At 45.0% G+C, this 21061-nt stretch overlaps 2 protein-coding genes across 6 annotated transcripts; both read right to left on the reverse strand.

The window, feature by feature from the left end:
• Positions 1-280: 280 nt before the first annotated feature.
• Positions 281-7699, reverse strand: LOC136439151 (uncharacterized). 2 transcript variants are annotated; one of them, XM_066434380.1, is made up of 10 exons: positions 7573-7699; positions 6353-6648; positions 5955-5987; positions 5474-5529; positions 5022-5230; positions 4528-4649; positions 2604-4236; positions 2262-2410; positions 1789-1995; positions 281-1453 (listed from the first exon to the last, which is right to left on the reverse strand). In XM_066434380.1, the coding sequence occupies exons 2-10, from the start codon at positions 6618-6620 to the stop codon at positions 1416-1418; spliced, it is 2715 nt and encodes a 904-aa protein (XP_066290477.1). In that variant the 5' UTR covers positions 6621-6648; positions 7573-7699; the 3' UTR covers positions 281-1415. The 2 variants fall into 2 exon arrangements, with proteins under 2 accessions (XP_066290477.1, XP_066290478.1); XM_066434381.1 differs by lacking the exon at positions 5955-5987.
• A 1076-nt stretch (positions 7700-8775) lies between these two features.
• On the reverse strand, positions 8776-20943 carry LOC136439150 (uncharacterized). Of its 4 annotated transcripts, XM_066434378.1 has the most exons (17): positions 20439-20943; positions 18036-18234; positions 17816-17922; positions 17492-17607; positions 16905-17119; positions 16642-16760; positions 16022-16406; positions 15552-15714; positions 15108-15251; positions 14543-14735; positions 12437-14189; positions 11782-12286; positions 11341-11559; positions 10914-11127; positions 10424-10630; positions 10044-10076; positions 8776-9734 (listed from the first exon to the last, which is right to left on the reverse strand). In XM_066434378.1, the coding sequence occupies exons 1-16, from the start codon at positions 20749-20751 to the stop codon at positions 10045-10047; spliced, it is 4884 nt and encodes a 1627-aa protein (XP_066290475.1). In that variant the 5' UTR covers positions 20752-20943; the 3' UTR covers positions 8776-9734; position 10044. The 4 variants fall into 4 exon arrangements, with proteins under 4 accessions (XP_066290475.1, XP_066290472.1, XP_066290474.1 ...); XM_066434375.1 differs by lacking the exon at positions 10044-10076 and having other exon boundaries at positions 20439-20930; XM_066434377.1 differs by lacking the exon at positions 10044-10076 and having other exon boundaries at positions 17492-17592; positions 20439-20928.
• Between the last annotated feature and the right edge of the window lie 118 nt (positions 20944-21061).

Genomic DNA, 21061 nt, shown 5'->3' on the forward strand with positions numbered 1-21061 from the left:
AACAGGTGTCACGCCTTATTTGGCCTCTGATATTTTACAACGGCTGCGTGTACTTGCACACTGACATGTCGATATAAAGCAATGGCGTATTGCAATGTTACTGCAAAACAAATAGAGTCGTGACTTGATGGTCATGGTGGATGGTCATGGTTCAAAGTTCAACGATTCTTAGAGCAGCAAACTCCACCTGAATCAACGAATAGCTTTTCAAAAAGGTATAGAGCAAGACGAACTTATACATTAGTAATCATAAAACGTTGTCATGGACACCTGTTGCAAATGTTTTTCAACCTCTCTTTTATTTCTATCGCCCAAGATAGCTCTGGATATACCATATATCGTGTTCAACCAGAGGAATCAATTACTAAGTAGAAGCTAGTACAAGATAATACAATATATACCATGCATGTAATAAATAAATCACGGAGGATTTCGCCTTTGGGGGCATTTCCAGTGAAGCCAATAGCATCGCCAGATTGGCTTCCCATGATGTACCTCTCCATCATGTACCAGGTGTCCGATGGCTATACATGTGCACACCACTTACCCGATAGGTTATAGAATCATACGTGAGAGTGAGGAAATCATACACCATTGCCATGTCCTGGCAACCGATTGAAAAAGATCAATGCATTCTATGTACGCTCGTTTACAATCAGCACGACGTAATGTACATCCCGATCCTGTACTTATATCACATGATATACATACAGATGTTTCTTCATCGTTGACCTATAAGACATCCCCTCTCTGATAGAATAAAGTCTATTGGTTGACTTGGCTCCTTTGAGATGAAATACTTTCTTAACTCTACAACCAAAACGTGCATTTGTTTCATCTTATCCCAACAATGTAAATCCCTATTTTCATATTTCCATTAGATTCGTTCACCATGCATATTCATAATAACTACCTCTATGAGTCTTAGGTTATGTCAGCATCATAACCATCGTGTCCAGTCCACCATTATGACAGACTACTTAAATTGCTAGATTGCATTGCAGCATCTATGGTTCAGGACTAATTCACCTCATCAAAGCATATTCACCTACGTAAAAGTTTTGTTGTCAATTCTACATTGTCATCAGGCCATGTTGACACTTTCCCATATATTTGAAATCTAATGCATGTCTTTCCTATTCTTACTTGTTGTACGTTTTTACTGCAATGAATAAATCATGGAGGATTTCCGTCCGTTTTCTTTGTACGGTGTTGAAATGTAGTTTCTTCCTAGATCCTACTTCTGTTGTTTACAAGTTTGGAATGTTAAATAATATCCGCATTACTAAATCCTAGAAGAAATCCTATCCTATTCGATTCCCATTCCACGAATACCAGTTATGTTTTTCTATTCATAATTCAGGTCCAGTAGGATTATTTTCTATTTCAAAATAATCTTCAAGATGTTGGTCAGCTCAGGACAGCTTGTCCACGTATCGTCTCAGGTGTTTGTCTGTCAAAGGGTTAAAGATAAACAAAATCAATTAACATTCTTCTTGAAAGCAAAAAGTCATAGTTGTGAAAACATGACAAACACTTCGACCTTGGAAACATGGGTAGCTTTAGTGTGTTTGTAATGTAAATGTCATTTGTAGTATTGCTGTTATAGGGGATATGGTGACATATTCTCCACTGAATAGGACAAGGGATTAACAAATGTCACTCTTTTTTAGTTCACCCTACGTACAATATGATAGAAAGCTAAGCGGTGGTAGCTGCCTGTGCCATGTAGCTAAAGACAGGGTTAGTTCTGTAGAAGAGTGAAGCTAATGAGTGTCGTGTACTGACCTCTGCGGTACATCTTGAGCGTGTTCTCCAGCTCTGCCAGGGCGCTCCTGGTGGAGATGGTCTGCAGCATCAGTGTGTTGTAGGTATCGTGCATGGCCGTGTTGACGTTAGCGTACCAGGACGGCGCCTGGACCTGCTCACTGGTGCGCTGTTTCTGCAGGTACTGCAGTTCCTCCGTCATCTTGTCCAGGAGAACTACACCCTCATCTGTTGGATCGTTAGATTACACCATCAGTTCATTGTGTAATAGAGGCTCAAAAAATTAATAATGTGGTAGAGTCGTACGTCGCAAAACGTTTGAACATATCGAGGTTTCTGAATCTTTATCCAACAAAGTAGATTCTAGCATAGTATTTTGCCGATGTTATACCGAACACACAGGCTATACAGATACAGCACCAGGTGCAGGTGCTAAAAGTTGTGCCCTCGTGCACAAGACAACCGTAGAAAGGCCAGGGGCACTCATTACGTACCATTTCTAGGTTCCTTCCCAGGGGTACGGATGAGCTTGGCCAGGTCCTTCTGTCCCTTGTCCTCCAGGTTCTCCTTCTTCACTGCGTGGTACAGAGCTTTGTCTGTCATGTCGTGCAGAAGTTTCAGCATGCGCTCATTCTTGGCGATTCTATCATGGGAACAATGGCAATGAAAATGTTAACAACTGTACTTAATGTTGAATGCAAAGGATGGTATATGTCGTTTGGCAAAGATGAATATGTTGAGAAAAAGTGAGTGATCGATTCAATGTGCATACAGTTGGTATGCCTTAGGGATCGTGCATGGCACAGACGTTGGACCTGAATTGTTGATGTACTCACCTTGCAGCGGCCTCTTTCATTTCCTTATCCATCTCGGGCGTCACTTTCTGTTGGTCGGACTTTTTGATTGGTTTGCCGGTGGTCTTGTCTGGGGCGGATAGGTCTTCCCTTGATTTACGGAAGAATCGATCAAGGAAAGACGACCTCTTTCTCCTATCCATGTCGTCGTCATCCGAATCTGATGATGTTCCTGGTTCATGACCGGAGTCGACAAACGGCATCTTCGTCTTGATCCTCGGGTTGGCGTGTACTTCATCAGACCTTTGAAGTTGTACGTTAGGAGCAGACATGTTTACCTCACCACTTTCGATGCTTACGTTGTCGTTGGGTGAATCCAAGTCGTTGGAGGACTTGCGAAAGCTCCAGTCTGGTCTTTTGAAACTCCATTTTGGTGGCTTGACGTCTGGTCCATTGCCTTCAACCCTTGGCTTTCGGAAACTGATATCCGGTGCTGAAAAGTGTGGTTTCTTCAAGTCAGGCGCCTCCAGGTTCGGTTTCTTCATGTTTATGTCAGGTCCTTCAAAACTTGGTTTCTTCAAGTTGATATTTGGCCCTTCAAAACTTGGTTTCTTCAAGTTAAAGCTTGGTTTCTTAAAGTTCCATCCCGACGGATTGTCAACGTCTGGACTCTCGTAGTCAGGAGACTCGACATCGACATCAACATCGCCTTTTGGTTTCCGGAAACCCCAATTCGGTCCCTCTAGGTTTGGTTTCTTCAAATTGAAGTCTGGCCCTTCAAAACTCGGTTTCTTCAAGTTGATGTCTGGCCCTTCAAAACTCGGTTTCTTCAAGTTGATGTCTGGCCCTTCAAAACTCGGTTTCTTCAAGTTAAGGTCTGGCGACTTCCAGTTTGGTTTCTTAAAGCTCCACCGTGATGGCTTGTCAACCTCTTGACCCTCGAAATCGGGAGACTCGACATCAATATCACCTTTTGATTTCCTGAAACTCCAGTTCGGCGCCTTTAGGTCGACAGATGGCTTGGTCCACTTCGGCTTTTCAATGGTGGTCTCCCCACTCCTCCAACGTGACTCCTCAACGCCATCTACATCAAGAGGCTCAAAGCTGACGTGGCCCTTCTTGGGTTTACGCATGCTTAGGTCGGGCTCGGATCCGGCAAACTTCGGCTGGGTGGGCAGATCCTGGTCGGAAATGCTGGAAGATGATCCCTGCCAATCCTTCTTCTTCCCTCCGAACTTCTCGTCCATGTAGTTCTTGACCTTTTCCGTGAAGGTGCGTTTGCGTGGGAGCTCGCCAGTGGAGGCAGACAATCCCTCACGGTTTAAGGAGGAGTCGTCGAAGTCGTCGCGGGAGCGAGGAGACCCCCTGTAGCCTTGTTTCTCCGGGCGAGAAAACGGCGAGGACCCCTCAGAGAACCCAGGCGGCGGTGCTGAGTGAGCCTCATCTGCAAACCTGGGAGCTTCAACCGAAAACCCCGGTCCGGGACCCAGATGCGGTGGCCTCTCGCTGGAGAACTCCGGCAGTCGGGCGGAGTGAGCTTCATCTGCAAACTGAGGGGCTTCTACCGCGAACCCAGGGTCGCGAGAGGTAAAACTCGGATCTCTTCCCGAGCGGGCTTCGTCGGCGGATTTCGGGAAAGTCATGTACCCGTTTGTTTGTCTCTCATCCGATTCCCCTGTAAAGGAGAGATTCGGACATTTAAACACACTGTGGGGTGCACAGCTACAGGTGACACTGGTAAGATCATATGATATAACTAAAGGCTATGGAAGACGATGACCTGGCATAGGGCAAAAATTATTTGTTTTGGAAATTATATTCAAATTGCATGCAAATGTCATTACTTTTATATATCACAAGTTTAAGGAAGCCAAACATTAAGAATTGTCAATGATGGTGGTTGTTATTTGCTTCTGCTAATTGCTAGCTTGCTGTTGTCTAAAGTATTTATCCGAGACCAACGTACTAGGCACATCTCCTGGTCGTGGTCCGGTCGGCTGTGTCTTTTTCGCGTCCATGTATTTCAACAGATGATCTTGGTCACTCTCTTCCAGGGCAAACTTCAGGATGTCGTACCCCTGGTCATCTCTGTAAGAACGGTGATATAGGAAGACAAGGGTTAATCGTAACTCAAGTTTTGTTTTGTTCATATTGCATACCCGGTAAAGCCTCAAGGCGTAACACATCAGGTTTGTGCTGAAGAGTACAAGCTGCATATCCGGGCAGATTTTTTTTAACCGCTAGTACTCATTTTCAAATGTGTCGAGTGACGAATTGGGTGTAAAGTGCCTTTCCAAAGGGCACAACAGTGGGGCCTGTAAGGGATTCGAACCCAGTATCTCAGGGTTCTGAGTCAACAACCCTAACCACAAGGTCACGGTACCACCGCCATGTGAAGAGCTTGGATGTAACGATTCTAGGTACGACCTTACCATCGGCATCATTCAAGTATAATCGTACCTTTCGGGAAGGACATCCAGGAGTCGTTCGTTGACCCTCTCGCGTTCTCCCGGTGGCAGGAGCTTGTCCATGTCGTCCAGTCCAAAGACCTTATTCTGATGGAACAGGCCGAAGAGCGTGAGGGGCTGCATTTCGCTCACGATCCGCTCGCGGCGCTGTTCCAGGCGGTCCTGCAGGGCTGGGCTCATTTTGTTCTTGGACAGGGGGATCTGCAGGGAAAAGGGAGGTGATCATCAGTCATACGTGATCTGTAAGTTAAATTTCTTAAACAAGACCACAGCATATTCAGGACCAAAGATACGAAAACACGGACGTTCTGCTGCAGTCATCGCCATCCTTCCATAGGTTCTTAAGATATTGCACCGGATACACACACACACACACACACACACATACACACACACACACACACACACACACATAAACAATAGCAATAAAACCATACAACGTACCGTGCCGATCAACTTAGTTATTGGCTCCGGAGAAGTCGGGTACATCGGGTCGTACTCTATGGAGAGTTGATAGTAACAAATTATTCCCTGTAGAGTCACCAAACAAACAAACAAACAAAAAACAGACGTAGACCACATTACAAGACGTCATGCTACTTTTTTGTCAATTTTGATTAAAATTCTGGAAAAGATGTTTAAAACAGTCTTACGCCTCGTTGAGATAGCTGCATGTAACGTTGAGAGTGTATGTTTTACCTGTGCTTCTACATCCGATGTAGAATCGAGAAAAATTGTCATTCCTAAGCTAAGATAGCCACCAAAACAAGACGGCGGCAGTATACATACTAACATAGAATATGTATGTATGAAGAAACAAAGGCCACGCAACAGAACTTCGCAAAGGGTACACTAGCCAAACCAACTGTTGCATTTGCTGCTAAAACCACACCAACTAAATGCCCGCGTAGAACTAGTTCTTTACCCTTGTCGGCATGGGGGGATCCCACGCCAGGATCTACAAAAGATAGAGAGAATAATAGTTTACTTTACACCAGCATATTACACACGCAGCCCAGTAGGAGCTGAAAATACACTTAATTGAAACATTGAACCACAGCAAGTACAGATAAGCAGTGAATCTTAACATAATCTTAACACAATATCAGATAGAAACCCTGTTGTATACGCACGAGTCCTTGCGATAACACCCTTATATTAATCATAACATAGAATCATCATTGACGTTGTTGTGAAGTTATTCATAGATGCCTGTTCTTGCTACTTGAACAGAAGAATATAGCTATCCTAGCCTACATATAGCTACAGTAGCTGTAAAGAGTACACATTGTGGTGTATCATATCTTCTCCCCCACCCCGTACCTTTCTCCAACAGTTCCTTGAGCTGAGGCTGATGATGCTCGTTCAGGGCGAACGTGAACACATTGAAGGCCTCGTCACCCTTGTTGGGCAGCTCGTCCAGAACCTTCTCGTTCAGCTGCAGCCGTTCCTTGTGCGGCAGGATGTCGTCCAGCTGGTCTGACGTCAGGATGCCGTTTTGGAACAGCAGTCCGAACACCGGCAGGGGCTGCATGTCCCTCACCAGCGGCTCGCGGGCCTCCTCCAGCTTCTTCTTTATCCGGTCCCTCATGTTTAGAACTGTTCTTGAGATTTCCTTTCTGAAATTAGAGCGTTGCTTCAGCGTAGGGTCAACCAACACAGTGTGTGTGTGTGTGTGTGTGTGTGTGTGTGTGTGTGTGTGTGTGTGTGTGTGTGTGTGTGTGTGTGTGTGTGTGTGTGTGTGTGTGTGTGCGTGTGCGCGTGCGCGTGTGCGCGTGTGTGTGTGTGTGTAATATAGCGTACACGTATAGTCTTGACTTGACCTGACTTCTAATCTATTGACTCCAGATGTGTGCCAAGCCTAGAGGTGTCCGAGAAATACAGAACGTCTGCCGGTTTGAGTCTGTGTGTGACAAGTTTATAGAGTCAGTGAAGTGTATCATGAGCTTACCATATCCCTTGCCACAATCAGAATATTCACTGTTAGCAGTCTGAGTTAAAGTTAGTAGCAAAAGTTTAAAGTGTTGTGTCTATAGTGAGAACTTGTGACGTACTTAAATGAGGGTGATATTTTCTAGGATCTATATAACTCTTTTAGAGACTAATCCGCCGACGATAGACATCCTATTTCAATGTTGTGACATTTACCGAATGACTGCGGTATGCACTGTTCTGTCTTCTGTCTTGCCACCAAAACACTATAATCAACAATTTTGACAAGCTCCTGTTCTGCCTGTCAAATCTAGCAAGTATCCCATCATTCTGGGCGATAAAATTGGTGAGTTACCAAACCAGCAGTTTAGTATCAGAAGACAGACAAACTCTGACCCGGACGAGTAGAATGACAAGTTAGTTTCCAGACATGACTGGGTCGCCGCGGCCGCCATATTGGCCCCAACTTATCATTTGAGTTAACTCATTCAACACCAACTTAAACTCATAATTATTACCCTGTTATACATGTGTTACTATTCTGACAGTGCCATATACAGTCTCCTGTATAGTACATACCGAAGGAAAACAAAGAATAGGAATGTGCTTACGTTTTTCAGTTGTTTGTTGATTATGCTGAGACCTACTCCTTAGACCAAACGAGTGCAATGCAAAGCAGCCCACTGAGCCGGTCGGACGACTTGAAATGCTCCACGCCCCCTACAGACAATTGTGCCTCCGGGACCCCGTAGAAAAAAATACAAACTAATCGCAAACTGTCCAATGTAAATAAAGACAGCTGGGCCTATTCAACGTACGCGATGTACCGATGGTTGACATTGCTGTTGAGTGTTAGACCGTGACCGTAACAGGTGGAAACGGAATATCGTATTTCTTCTATAATGTAAATCATTAGACTAAGTGGGGGGGGGGGGGTGTCGAACAGAGGTTATCACAGGTGATTACACTGGAATCTGAGACCTTTTGCGTCCAATCTTAACCATTATAATGATCTTGTTGTCATGGCGAAGCTACCGTCAGGAGAGCTGGAGTCAAGTGGAGTGAAACATCACTGTAGTTTTATTGACACTTAATTGTGTAGTGTAAGATGGTCACGATCAATGACCAAACTACACTCATGACTCCAAATTAAAGCCAGAAAAATACTTGGATACTGTCAGGTGTCTTTGAAAGGTTTGCCTGCGGGTATTTCCAACTTTTTTTTCAGATTAAAAACATCGCACAATAGGGATGATTGGATTAAAAACATCGCACGATTGGGATAGAAATTCGCTTCAAGCAGCAAGCGTTATAATTTCTAAGTCTACTAAGTGGCCCAACAGCCCAGCTTATCGAGTGGTGAAAACGCACAGTCAGTTTACAGTCTGTGTATATCTTTACATAACCCCATAAGCGGGGATCTCACTGGGCTGCGCTTAATTGCGAAAGACCTTCAACAATCGGCTCCAAACGGCACCATTTGTTGCCTGAAATTGCGAATTTTTTTTTACATTTTCGAAAACCACGCATTGGCAAAATGACGCAAATGGGCGCAATCACTGCAAATCTCTTTTTGATGAATTTCACTCACTGTACATTGGTTTTTAAGTCAGTGACAACACTGCGATTTCCAATTAAGTTATCTAGTGTCTGAATTGTCGCAATGATTTGGGGCAATCAGTACTAGTCGCTGTCCAGTGAGATACTAGAATACTCGCTTTACAGGGATGGTTTTATTCTGTAGACATTCTCTTTAATCTGCCACTCACTACACCCATATTCACGACAAGACAACAGTATGACGCACATTCGTATTTAGATATTACAGTAACTTTAATTCTTCATTCCAGTAAACAAGAAGCAGTTTCATTTCACATTTGAATAATTTGAAGCCATCGGTCGGCTTGTCTTCTATTGTCAAAAGCTTTATCAAAGCTAACAGGAAAATATGTACTATTTCTGTTTGTTTGCCTTTTTCTATTGGAATCGTACTTCAACCCATAATATTCCATAAACGATCTATAAATAACAATACTTCATTTATGTGACAGATACAGGCTTCGTATCGCCTTGCTCTTGATTATAGTCACCACAACAACCAAAGAAAAAAACATGTCTAGTAACAAAGAAAGCCGCTTATAAGAAAAACTTCTGATAAAAATGCTAATGCATGTATTTTCTGTACATTGCTTGATAAAACATGAGGGTACATGTTACCCTGAGTTCACAACAGGGTACAAAACATCTCATTCGTTATCTCCAAATTGATAATGCCTCTAGAGTAGACTATCATCAACTACCCCTTCCTGACACAATGTCTACGAAAATCTTTAAGTTCCCTTTGTCACCGTTCTTGATTGTCACCTTCCTTGATTATGATGTCATTGTTTTCTTCACTTAAGTAAACTTCAGAAACCAACTCTCTCGTCGATCATAAAATAATCGTATTGGTAATTGTGGGCGAAAAAATAGCAGGTAGCTAAAAAAAGACAACACGTACACACTGCATCTCTTTCTTTATCAAACATGTCAGGTTTCAGGATATGGTTATATACAGTGATTGTCTATCAATGTATATAACACCATAAATCAGCTAACTACATGGCCCTTCTTCTTTTAAAAGTCTGTATGTTGGAGGCTATAAATGATATGAGAAGATATTGCCACCAAGACACCAGCGGTGGTCCATGGTATGACAGTGGCCCTGTTGTTCAGTGCTGGTGATCACCCTCTTCTTTGCTCTTGGCCAGGTACGCATTTTTCAGTTGTTTGTCTGTAAAAAGACATGAGATATACATTGATAATGTATTGTAAAAAAGGCGTTGCTTAGTTTTCAGCATGGCAGATTAAACATAGAGCAAGCTGAAGGTTTTCCTTTTACAGCCACAACCTGGACCAACTATTCAAAGCCACCGACCCTTTGCACACGCCAATGGAGGAAAAACGGTGCTGGTTGGTTATCAATTTGCATATAAGCACCTTCGCATACCCTGTTTGTTTCCCGTCACAGCATTACCCATGCTACCTTGTGACAAAATGGCGGATCGCACCAGGCAATACCCGTGTGTGTACGATCACTCACCTCATCGTAATCTTTTCTTTGACTCCTTTAAACCTTTTGGGTAGACAGACGGAAAATGAGAATCTGCTCTGTTGATACGCAAGTTGTTGTAGTAACAACCTTTCTAGTTTCTACATGGTATTTGAACGGTGATATCTTTGTGATTTGATATATCCTACACTACAGTATGGTCATTAAACCGTGACTATGTGCAATGCAATCAGTCTTTAACAAGTGTCTTTTTTCATAATTTTTGAACGTTTAATGTACATACATGCAACACGTTGCAGTTTGCTTCAAGAAAGCAATAAGAAACAAAATGACGAAAAGTTTGCTCGATGCAACAGTACAAGAATATCTGAAGTTTAAGTCGTACGGCAACTGAAATGGTAATTATTTACCTTTCTTGTATTCTTCCATAGCCTTACTCAAGTCGTTGAGAGAAGACTTCATGTGGACCAGATGTATGATGAGTGTGTTGTAGGTGTCCCGCATGGCCGTGTTGACATTCATGTACCAGGGTCCCGGCTGTTTGTTGAACACGCCCGGTCTCTGTTTGTACAAGTCATGAAGTTCGTCTGACAGCTTGTCTATCAAAATGTCTCCTCCTTTTGAAGGTAAGGATGCGAAAAGAAACAGTCTTTTATTATTTGTTCAAAAAATGTTACCAAGTTGAAAGTCTGGAAGGAAAATAGAATATGGAAACTTTACCGTGAATGTATTTCCCTGTTAATCAAGGTTCGACTTAAAACTTGATCATGGAGCCTTAAATTTTCCTTCCAATTTCTTTTAGATGCAATGAAAGATTGTTGTTAACAACAACGACAAAACATTATCAGGGATCCAACCATCAAGTATCGCACGAAGTACGCTGAGGTGTGATGGACTGACCTGGCCGTACGGTAGTCCCAGTCTGGACCAGCTCTGCCATGTCCTTGTCCGCCGGGTCCTCCAGTTTCTCACACTGACAGGCGTGGCTGAGGGTGCGGTCCGACAGCTGCTTCATCACCTGCAGCAGCCGCTCGCTCTTAGCGATGCGCACAGCTGCCTCCTTCATCTGCCGCTCCGTCTCCGGGGTGATGTTGTCCATGGTGGTCGGCAGGACCTGTTTCAACACACTTTGTCATAAGAAAACAGTCGACCCAGTCCCACAGACCTAACATGTCGTAGTTGAAACCATCGGAGTCACTACTACCAGTCAACTTCAGCCTCTTGCATGCTTGGTCTTATCTTATTTCCTTCTTTTCAGTCTAAGGTACTGTTAGAATTTGAGAGAAACAATGACAGAAAACTAAGATTGGATTAAAAAAATCGTCACCTTAATGGGTCTGCCGTACACCTGGTCCACAATGACAGGAGGCGAGTCCGTGTTCCGGCGCCTGCGCTCTTTGCCGTTATTCTTCCTCAGGTCTGACAGTGAGTTGAGGGACTTGTAGACCTCCTGGCTAACCCCAAGCTTCTTCTTCTGGCCGCTGGGCAGGGCGACGACAGGGCTGTACTGTGCTGGCGATGGTGTGCCCGCCACCAAGGCATTGTACTGAACATGGGAAAACGACGCGAAAATTCCATTACACATCTTGTCCCATGATCAACTGGCACCTCTAAGGAATATTTCAACATCATATCACAGTGCAAATCGAAAGAACGATGGTGGTGATTGCTGTTTATATTAATATTGTGTCAAAATTAACAACACAGACGACTAAAACGACAAAGTCATGCTTACAACTATCTTGATAAATTATGAACGTTGTTCTACCTCAGCTGGCTCCATCATCATTGGCGGGAAATCCTCTGAGATGTAGCTCTCTGGAGTAGAGCGCATAGACGAGTTGGTGATGGAAGAAGGAGGCGGGGGAGGTGCATGGATGCTGGGTGCGTGGTTAAAGGATGGCGCCGTGCTTCTAACAACTGGCTCCGCTTCGGCAATGACCGTGGTCTTCCCAGGTGGGGATGGTGGAGGAACTCGGTCACCGGGGACGTTCCTGATGGTAACGAGTTCTGGATAGTCGAAGATGACGCCGTAGTCGTTTTCTTTCGGGGGTGATGGAGCTTTGTTTACAGGCGGCGCCGCTTCCAGGATCGCGCTGCTCTTCTGAGGGTTGGTGGAGACCAAGATGGCGTCCTCCCTGTGCAGAGGAGGCGGGGAGGGTGGTGGGTAGTCGTACTCAACCAGATGGACCTCTCCAGGCGTTTCCTCTTCAACCAGCTCGTACTCTACTCCGTAAACCTCCCCATAGACGATACCCTCGTCCTCTTTAGGGCTGTAGGAAAACAGTCAACACATGTCTTAATGTTACGACATTGCTAGATAATGCAGATCTTGGAAGAAACAAACATTGATGCGCTGAGCCGAAATGTGATTAGGAGTTTCGATAGTTATGCTAGCATCATTGGTTGTGTAGCTAATGTACCTGGATGAATGGCTGGTGTTGATTTTCTGTTGTGGAGAGGGAACTCTGACAGGCGATAGAATGACAGGCGGTGGTGATGGCGATCTAGACTGTGGGGGCCCCGTACGCCATCTACGTGGTGGGGAAGGTGAACGGGCTCGTGGCGGCGGGAAGGGCGAACGGGCTCGTGGCGGCGGCGATGGCGAACGGGCCCGTGGCGGCGGGGAAGGTGAACGAGCCCGTGGCGGCGGGAAAGGTGAACGGGCCCGTGGCGGCGGGAAAGGTGAACGGGCTCGTGGCGGCGGCGATGGCGAACGGGCCCGTGGCGGCGGGGAAGGTGAACGGGCCCGTGGCGGCGGCGATGGTGAACGGGCCCGTGGCGGCGGCGATGGTGAACGGGCCCGTGGCGGCGGGGAAGGTGAACGGGCCCGTGGCAGCGGGGAAGGTGAACGGGCCCGTGGCGGCGGGGAAGGCGAACGGGCCCGTGGCGGGGAAGGAGGGGGAGACGCTTCCATGATTGGCGAGACTGGCCGCATTTTAACCGCCGGCGCTGGTGGAGAAGGCGCCCTGTACGGAGGTGGTGAAGGAATCCTCTCTTCTTCCGGTGGTGGTGAAGCTTTCTTCTTGGATGACTTTCCGAATAACTTGCCGATTTCTTCTATTTTCGTGGATGGTATGCGTTTGGGAGATTGCGGTGTGGAGACGTCCACGCCTTCATCTGTGTCTTCTGACCCTCTGCGTTCTGAACTTTTCACAGACTCACCATTACTCACTGGGGACGAACTGTTCGACTCTGCCACAATCTTGATATTACTTTCTTCATGCTCGCGCTTCAGGCTCTTCTTCCTCTCCTTCATCTTGAGTCGAATTTCCTCGGCCCTTCTTTTTCTGTCGTCCATCACCTGGCCAACCGTCATCGGCCTTTCTACTTCCAAATCTTCATCCTCAAACACCATCTCGACTGTTGGACGCGAGGGGGAACTCGGTGGGCTTTTGGGACTATCCAGCAGAACTACAGGGGGTGGACTGGGAGTTTTAGGAAGTGTTTTTAAAGGTACTGGTTTCTTGACATGGGATGGAGATTCTAGCTCTGCGCCAAACGTTTTAGGACTGAAGGTCATTTCTGTTTCTGGAAGAGGACTAGAACTTCTTTGCTTCTTTCCTGTCTTCAACTTAGGACTAGTTTGTGGCGGCGGACTTGGTGTTTTCATCACAACTTCCTGCGTAAGATTGGGTGTTTTCTTGACAATTTTGGGTGGAGGACTAGGTGTTTTCACATCCACCTCCGGCGGAGGGCTGTCTGGTTTCATGATGAATGAGCTTCGTTCGGGGATAGGTTTTCTTTGGGCGTCTTTTGGTTTTGCCTTTGGTGGTTTTGACGTAACATCATGTCCATCTACTTCCTCCAAGTTCGAAGATTTTGCCACTGTCGGCACTTTCCCAGTCTCCTCTGTTTCGATGTGTTTCTCCACCGGTGGTACGGCTTGCGATTTCCTCACGGGTGGAGGGGTTTTCCCGACACCGACATCTTTCATCGTCTTCTTGTCCTTCTCCGTTGCAATAGCCTTTTCTTTCAGTTCCCTTTCTTTAGCCTTCCTTTTCAGTCCCTCCAGGCGCACGTCGGGCACGCTTTCCGCGGCGCCGTATTTCTCCTGCAGTTCCCGCCGTTTCGTGGCGGGGGATTTCTCAGAAACGGAACTCGGCTTCCATTTTTTCTTCGGAGTGGTCTCCACGGGTTCTTCCTTCCGCTGTGGAAGTTTCGCAGGAGAATATTCTAAATAGAAAAACGTAAGCAAAGACATTGTCTGAGAACAGGTACAACTCTTTTTGTCCATGATATTGTATCAAAATTCTCTAGTTATCACACGTGCAAACATCGGCTATAGCCCTGGCTTGAAATCGGCAATTTGTTAGATTGATTTGCAATGTTTGCCTTGCAACTAACACCGTTAAAGATCTAAACCTCAAAAGGATGGCGTCTTCTACGGAAGTCTTTCGTCCTTTATGGCACAGTTTCTTTTTAATACATGATATGGTGTGATGTACCTATCTACCCGTAGCAGCTTTAACGTGAATTTCTTATAGGTTGAAGTAGCAGTCAATAGGATATCTAATAGATAAGCCCACCTGTTCCTGTCCACCTGCCGGGCTCCATGACCCGTGCCAGCTCCAGCTGGTCCGAGTCCTTCAGCGCGTCACAGAAGGCGTTGTAGTTGTGCGACCCTTTGGTCAGTAGGAGGTCCACGAAGCGGGAGTTCCTGGAGAAGCGGAACGGCATCTTCCGCAGGTCGTCCGCCTGCGACTGCGTGAACTCACCTTCCTGCCGGGGAGAACAAAACGTTCATATGAGACCCTGCACTGTACATGGCTAGTACCACACGTGTGGGGAGTATCGATGATGATTGTTGGCCCTCCATCAGTCAAGTGGGTCTGGTTTAAAGTTAATAAAAGAATAGGCTTGCTTATGGTAAAATAAAGTCCACAATAGAAAAGAATAGGCTTGCTTATGGTAAAATAAAGTCCACAATTACATCTCCTTTGCCAGCTTTTGGTTTACGAACAAGCCATCAATGGCTACAAGACAATATGATCCTAGTTATTATTTTGTTTCTAGAACTGAACGTTTAACTGTTGTCATCATGACCTTGGTCTTCTAGGATACCATTATGTGTAATCACTCATGCCTACTTACCTTGACCATGTGGTCTAAGACAGAGTCGAGTTGTATGGAGTCTACTATAGCGGGTCTGTTGGCGAATATGAGCTGCCGTTGTTTCACCTTCATCCCGGTCCGAATCATCGTCAACTTCCGGGCATCAATGGACGACCTTCGCCGCTGAAGAGTACGAGACAGAGTATTAAAGAATATCTTTAATAAGACAAGAGTCTTTCCACTGGCTCTGCCTCTAGAGCTGCTTCTTTAGTCATGAGCTCCAGTGATACAAAGAGTCAGTAAAAACAACAACACTAGATAAGCTAAATCTGTGGCAAAGCAAACATTTCCTGTACTTTCTCTTATGTTTGTAAATGTCTTCATTTTGCAATGCGTGCGGCATACCTACACTACCCCACAAACATATCAACACCCCAATCCAAACCCTCTCTCTTTAGTAACACCAAAGCTGACTTGACCCACCCGCAGGTCCTCGTTGTCTCGCTCCACGTTTTTCCAGTCCATCTCCTGTCGGGGCGGAGTGGCGCTGAACTCGCTGAGTTTCCTCTTCGCCGCCGTCTCACCCTCCTCACTGCTCTGACTCGGTGTCCTCTCTTTGCTTGTACTCGAAGGTCGTGATGATGGTCTACAAAAACACCATGATCGGCTATGGGTGAACTAGGTCGCGTTTGGTTCTACATTAAGCAAAATTATACTTAAGTTCTTGTTTCCCTCTTCAGCCAGTACTTAAAGCAATCCAATTGTCATTTGGTCTCGTTGATTCAAGTTAGGCTGTGCTATTGCAACATTTACCTTGGCACTCATGGTACTCTGTAGAAAAAGGACATGCATTGTTTTCTTGGAATCTAGACATTGTTAGAATATTACATCTCCAATTTGTCATGTTCCTGTTCAAGAACTGTGTATTTCTACAGCTGGTTACTTCCACTTACCTGGACCCGGCAGTGCGGTCTGGTGTGGCCGTGCTTTTCCATCCGGGCCCCGGGTTGACAGGCTTTTCCTTCCTTTCATCCAACAGGTTCTCCTTAGAGCCGTACTTTTTCTTCCCGTCATCCAACAAGTTCTCCTTAGAGCCGTACTTTTTCTTCCCGTCATCCAACAGGTTCTCCTTAGAGCCGTACTTTTTCTTCCCTGCATCCAACAAGTTCTCCTTGGAGCCGTACTTTTTCTTCCCTTCATCCAACAGGTTCTCCTTAGAGCCGTACTTTTTCTTCTTTTCATCCAACAGGCTCTCTTTGGACCCGAACACGGACTCAAGCGCAGATTTAGCCGCACCCATAGAATCCCGGGACATTTTTGCTGGCGTCTTATCGACACCTGAGAAAAGAGATCACACACGCTTTCATTGTTACTGTTACAGCTCACATATATGCAAGAAGAGCAGAATTTAGACAGAATGTAATGAAATACACAACAGAGCAGAATGTCTGATTTTACAATAAGGGGTGACGAATTGCATCAAACTACGAAACTTTTACTCGAGACAGAGACTGTCCATAGACGACATAATGCCAAAACGTGGAGTAATGTTACACCAGTAGTGCAAACGTACCTGTATCAGACTCCCGTCTGTATTTTTTAGGTTTGATGTCCCCTTCCAGCACATCCACCAGTTGACCCTGTCCATTCCCCCGCAGCGCGTAGATAAACATCTTGTAGGCCGAGTCAGGTCTGGAAAAAAACAAGGTATCACATGAGTTTTAAACTGGAACAAAACTAACGGAAGCACTCCCAGCATTATCTTAATCCAGTAGTTGTTACGTTTCTCAGCAACATATCTCAAGTTGGCGCATGCGCCCTGACGTGGAAGCTGACCTGTCCGGTAAGATGTCCACCAGCCTCTCGTTGATCTTCTTCTCGTCAGCTGGAGGCAGGATACCGTCCACCATGTCACGTGACAGGATGTTGTTCTGTATGAGGAGGCCGAACAGCGGCAGCGGCTGCATCTCCGACACCAGGGTCGCCTTGTGCTTCGTCAGCTGGTCACGTGACTCCGGCCGCATGGAAGACCTGCTGCCCATGCGCGAGATCTGCTCCGAGACATGGACGAGAGGGGATGTGATCGGATGGTCAGTTATGTAACATCCCGCACCTCAAGATTGTAATGCATTAATTTTGTAAATGTATTGCATGGACGAACATACATGACAGATATGACATTTGTAGATTGTAAGTTGTTTATAATTATCACAATCAAGACAAATAGGAGTGGAGGATATCACGATACAAAGCCATAACATCCTACAAAACAAGTCTACTGATGTCGCATCTAGAGGAAACTACATTATCGCTCCCTTCCCAGTGCTGCCAACAAGCCCCAGCGTACATATATGGGAGTACATGGCAACTTGACAGGCAACCAGCTGCTGTTATATAACAACGTACAACAATGACACACACACCTGTCGGGTAAGCTGTCCAATCTTCTTCTTCTTTGGTGATGTTTTCTTTTCCTTCCCATCTTCTTCTTCTTCATCCTTCTTCTCATCAGGATCTTCCCTACCTACAAGAGGACCAGCTTTAGTTTTAGGATACTCATGTCATTTAAGCAGACAGATAAGAGATGAATGTTATGCAAATGTCAGTTTAGTAAACTGCTCTGTTACCGAGAAAAAAACGCTTTCAATTTCATTGAAAAACATTAGGTTTGGCGCAAGTATTGTCAAGTAGTGAGCAACTCCATGCAGTGTCCATAGATCATCTAGATGACAGGAGAAGATACATACCTTCAGGGTCGAGTAGGTAAGCTAGATGACCCTGTAGACTCGCTTCCAGGCCCTCTCCCAGCACAGTGAAAGCAGCGTCGCCTCGCGTCGGAATTATGTCTAACAACCTGGACATTGAAGGAAGGTAGAGGTTAGTCTACAGGACCCACAATTGAATGTTTATTTGTATCGACTGACAACACAATGACTTTAAGTTTGGATGAAAACATACACCACTCACTGTTCATTCAGCTCCTTTCTCTCGTCGTCAGGCAGGACCTTTTCTAAGTGCGCAGGCGTGAGCACGTTGTTCTCTATGAGAGACCCGAACATGGGGAGGGGTTTCATCTCGCCAACCAGCATGGCACGATGGTGCGCCAGCTTGGCCTTCACACGAGGCCGCATGGTGGCGCTCCTGGGGAGAACTGAGCAGATGAAATCTGGAAAAAACAGAGCTGCAATGAGTATGTCATCTTCACCAGGTTTATAGGCGATACTTGGTGGCAAAGATGTCAACGTGCAGTGTCCAAGCAAAGGACATAGTAGACGGTTATGTTTTCGTGTGGACATTGAAAAAGGATGCCAACATTTCCTGTGAAAATGTGTTGAATTCCATTTGTGTAAAAAAGATTCATAACATTATTCATCACGCCAAAATGCAAATCGTTATGATTACAGTTACCACCAATTCATACTGGTAAGGTATTCTTCCTTGTCTTTGGTGTTTCAATTCGAATCTACAAAACGTTCACAAATGTGAAAATAAAAACCACGTCATGCCAACATAAGAACGAAAGAGTTCTGAGACTTGTTAGCTAACATGTACAAATAAAAGCAATCTCGTGATATGTAGACAAGATCATCTCTACAATCCACTTGTTATGAGGAAGTTGCTTGTTGACATTACCAAGTGTCATTTGGTGTTCAGAATAGGAGGCGTTGACAGCAATAATTGGAGGAGGGGACATCAAAACACTTTAGTGTTTTGATGATCGGGTAGGCACAGTCTCAACAGACCAGTCTGTGACTGAATAATGCAGTCTAGTTTACCCCACTGACTCAGTCTTCTATTTGGAGGACTCTCCGTGAGCAATAGAAATATCGGTCTCGGCAATCTCAGCCCACTACATTCTTTAACAAGCACCATGGACTGAAAACATTCCGGAGACATCTAGGCTACTACATGTATCTTTTCTTCACCGACCGCATCCATGCATGCCATCTAGTCTAGCAAGGTTTAGGATTGACAGACAATTTCTGAGTATTGTTTGTTTCGTCACACTTGCCTTATCCCTTGCTACTCACATATCAAACATGTACTAGTATATAGAACCCATTTTTTGTTGAAAGGTTGGCAGAATGGCGAAAAGAGCAGCAGTAGAGATAAAGCTACTTGAATGCGACTAAACAGTTCAATCTTTTGACAAATGAGTTCGCTTCAAGTCAGTTCATGATGATTATCAGTACAATGTTTTACAGATACCTTGATTTCTTGGCTTATCTGACAGGTGTGGACGCTAGAGTTGCGACAGCAGAACAAGATGGCGGTTGGGTATAAGTTGACAGAGATGCGGGCCAACCTGGCCCAAACAGGTACGGTTCATAGGGCAGGCTTTTCCGACATAATTATCTTCTACCGAGAATGCGCCGGAGGCGAAAGGGATTTAAACGAATGTTCTTAAGTTTCTACCTGTTTAAAGGACTTGTTGTTTGATGTGCGTTTTTGGGAGGTGTTCGGAGAAAGTGGTCAGAGCTGGTGTCAACAGATATTTTAATTATCAGTATTAAAATCAAATATCAGGTTTCTTCAAAATATGTTTTCTGTGGATGTCAACTTCTGTGACCCAGTTTTGATTTATGCAGAGATACCTATCTGGCTTCGTTAGCTGTGTTGGCATATGGTAAGGCGCACTCCTTAGGCCATGAGGGACGCTGATTTTGAACATGATTTCTACGAAATAAGGAACCTTCTCAGAAACCAACGAAGGTAGATAGAGACAGCTGGGGTATTATGTGTGTGGGAGGGGTGTGTGTATTAAACCGGGGATAAAAGTTGTCGGCGTTTTATCAAAGAATATCTATTACTAGTATCCTTGCAAGTATTGAAATCGTATTTCGCCACTCATCTGATTTCTCCATTCAAACTTAGGAACAAGGTCAATTAAAAATATTCTATACACAGTGACTGTGACGCAAAAAAATGATTATCATGAGAAAAAAAAATTGGACAGACCAACGTCTGTTCCATAGGAGTCGACCAAACTTTCATGAGTTATGGCATTATCGGCAACGTTCAGTTAGCGTTATATCAAACAAATGTTTGTATATATATTCGTTTGAGTGCTGTTTACAAAACATTGTGAACCCCCCTTGCAGGACACCCACAGAGTAAGGCTTCCCTTTCCCCCATCCACATAAGTCTTCTCAGGCTGAAGACACATCTCATTAACTTTTATGTTAACTGAAAAGATGTAGGTAAACTCGAGAATTCGGGTCATAGACGCGTTTGTTGTTGAGTTTGCGCCATGTCTGTTCAAGGGTCAACAGTTCCAGCACACCTGACACTTGTAGTTTATAGTAGTTCACCAGGGGTCAGTCAAACGGGGGCAGGGCAGACACAACACATGGTGACAAAATCACTTACCTGCCGAGATGTGAACACTCCGTCTTCTGGAGACTCCTGGGTATGTTGAGAAACGCTCAGCAAACCAGCATAAATCTAGGAAACAAGCTATTGAGTCTCTTTGTGAAGTTTTTGAGCTCCAACAAAGTGTAAAAATTCTGTGTTTGTAGGCTGAGGTCGCGACAAGCAAGCCTGCCACCTGCGGACTATGCTGTAGAACCAGTTTCGCAGCTTCTGTGCTTTTTGTGTTGCTCTGTTGAATTGTTACCACACCGGAGCAGCCATGCATGGATGGACAGACAACTTTAGAAATACCCCTAACGCAGTGGAGCATGATTCCCTCGGCTTGTGGTGAACTTTTAACTTGACTGGACTGTTTTATGTATGTTTTGTCAACAAATAGTAATTTCCCTTTTTCGCCGAAATCGTGATGGTATCAACAATTGCCTACAACGTTTGACAGATTATGCGAAATGTTGTCTTAAAATGGCCGAGAGGCAAATTCCTTTTAGAGCAACTGATGGCACCATTGGTCATTCTAAATCTATTAACTCTGACGGAATGATCTGTTTACTGGTTCGATGTAGACTAAAAACAACCTGTTTGGGGGGCGCAGGTGTCCAACGTGCCCCCTACCGGAAACA

Source organism: Branchiostoma lanceolatum, chromosome 7, assembly GCF_035083965.1.
Source record: "Branchiostoma lanceolatum isolate klBraLanc5 chromosome 7, klBraLanc5.hap2, whole genome shotgun sequence".
Lineage (NCBI taxonomy): Eukaryota > Metazoa > Chordata > Leptocardii > Amphioxiformes > Branchiostomatidae > Branchiostoma > Branchiostoma lanceolatum.

What these genes read in the sequence shown, in the direction of transcription:
- LOC136439150 (XM_066434375.1), bottom strand. Translation starts at nt 20,751, where the DNA reads ATGCTCCACTGCGTTAGGGGTATTTCTAAAGTTGTCTGTCCATCCATG. An exon ending in AGAAAGGAGCTGAATGAACA is followed by an intron (nt 17,923 to 18,035) that starts GTGAGTGGTGTA and finishes TTCAATGTCCAG; the next exon opens with GTTGTTAGACATAATTCCGA. An exon ending in CGGCAGGTGGACAGGAACAG is followed by an intron (nt 14,190 to 14,542) that starts GTGGGCTTATCT and finishes TTTTCTATTTAG; the next exon opens with AATATTCTCCTGCGAAACTT.
- LOC136439151 (XM_066434380.1), bottom strand. Translation starts at nt 6,620, where the DNA reads ATGAGGGACCGGATAAAGAAGAAGCTGGAGGAGGCCCGCGAGCCGCTG. An exon ending in CAAGGAACTGTTGGAGAAAG is followed by an intron (nt 5,988 to 6,352) that starts GTACGGGGTGGG and finishes TATCTTTTGTAG; the next exon opens with ATCCTGGCGTGGGATCCCCC. An exon ending in ATCCCCCCATGCCGACAAGG is followed by an intron (nt 5,530 to 5,954) that starts GTAAAGAACTAG and finishes AACTCTCCATAG; the next exon opens with AGTACGACCCGATGTACCCG.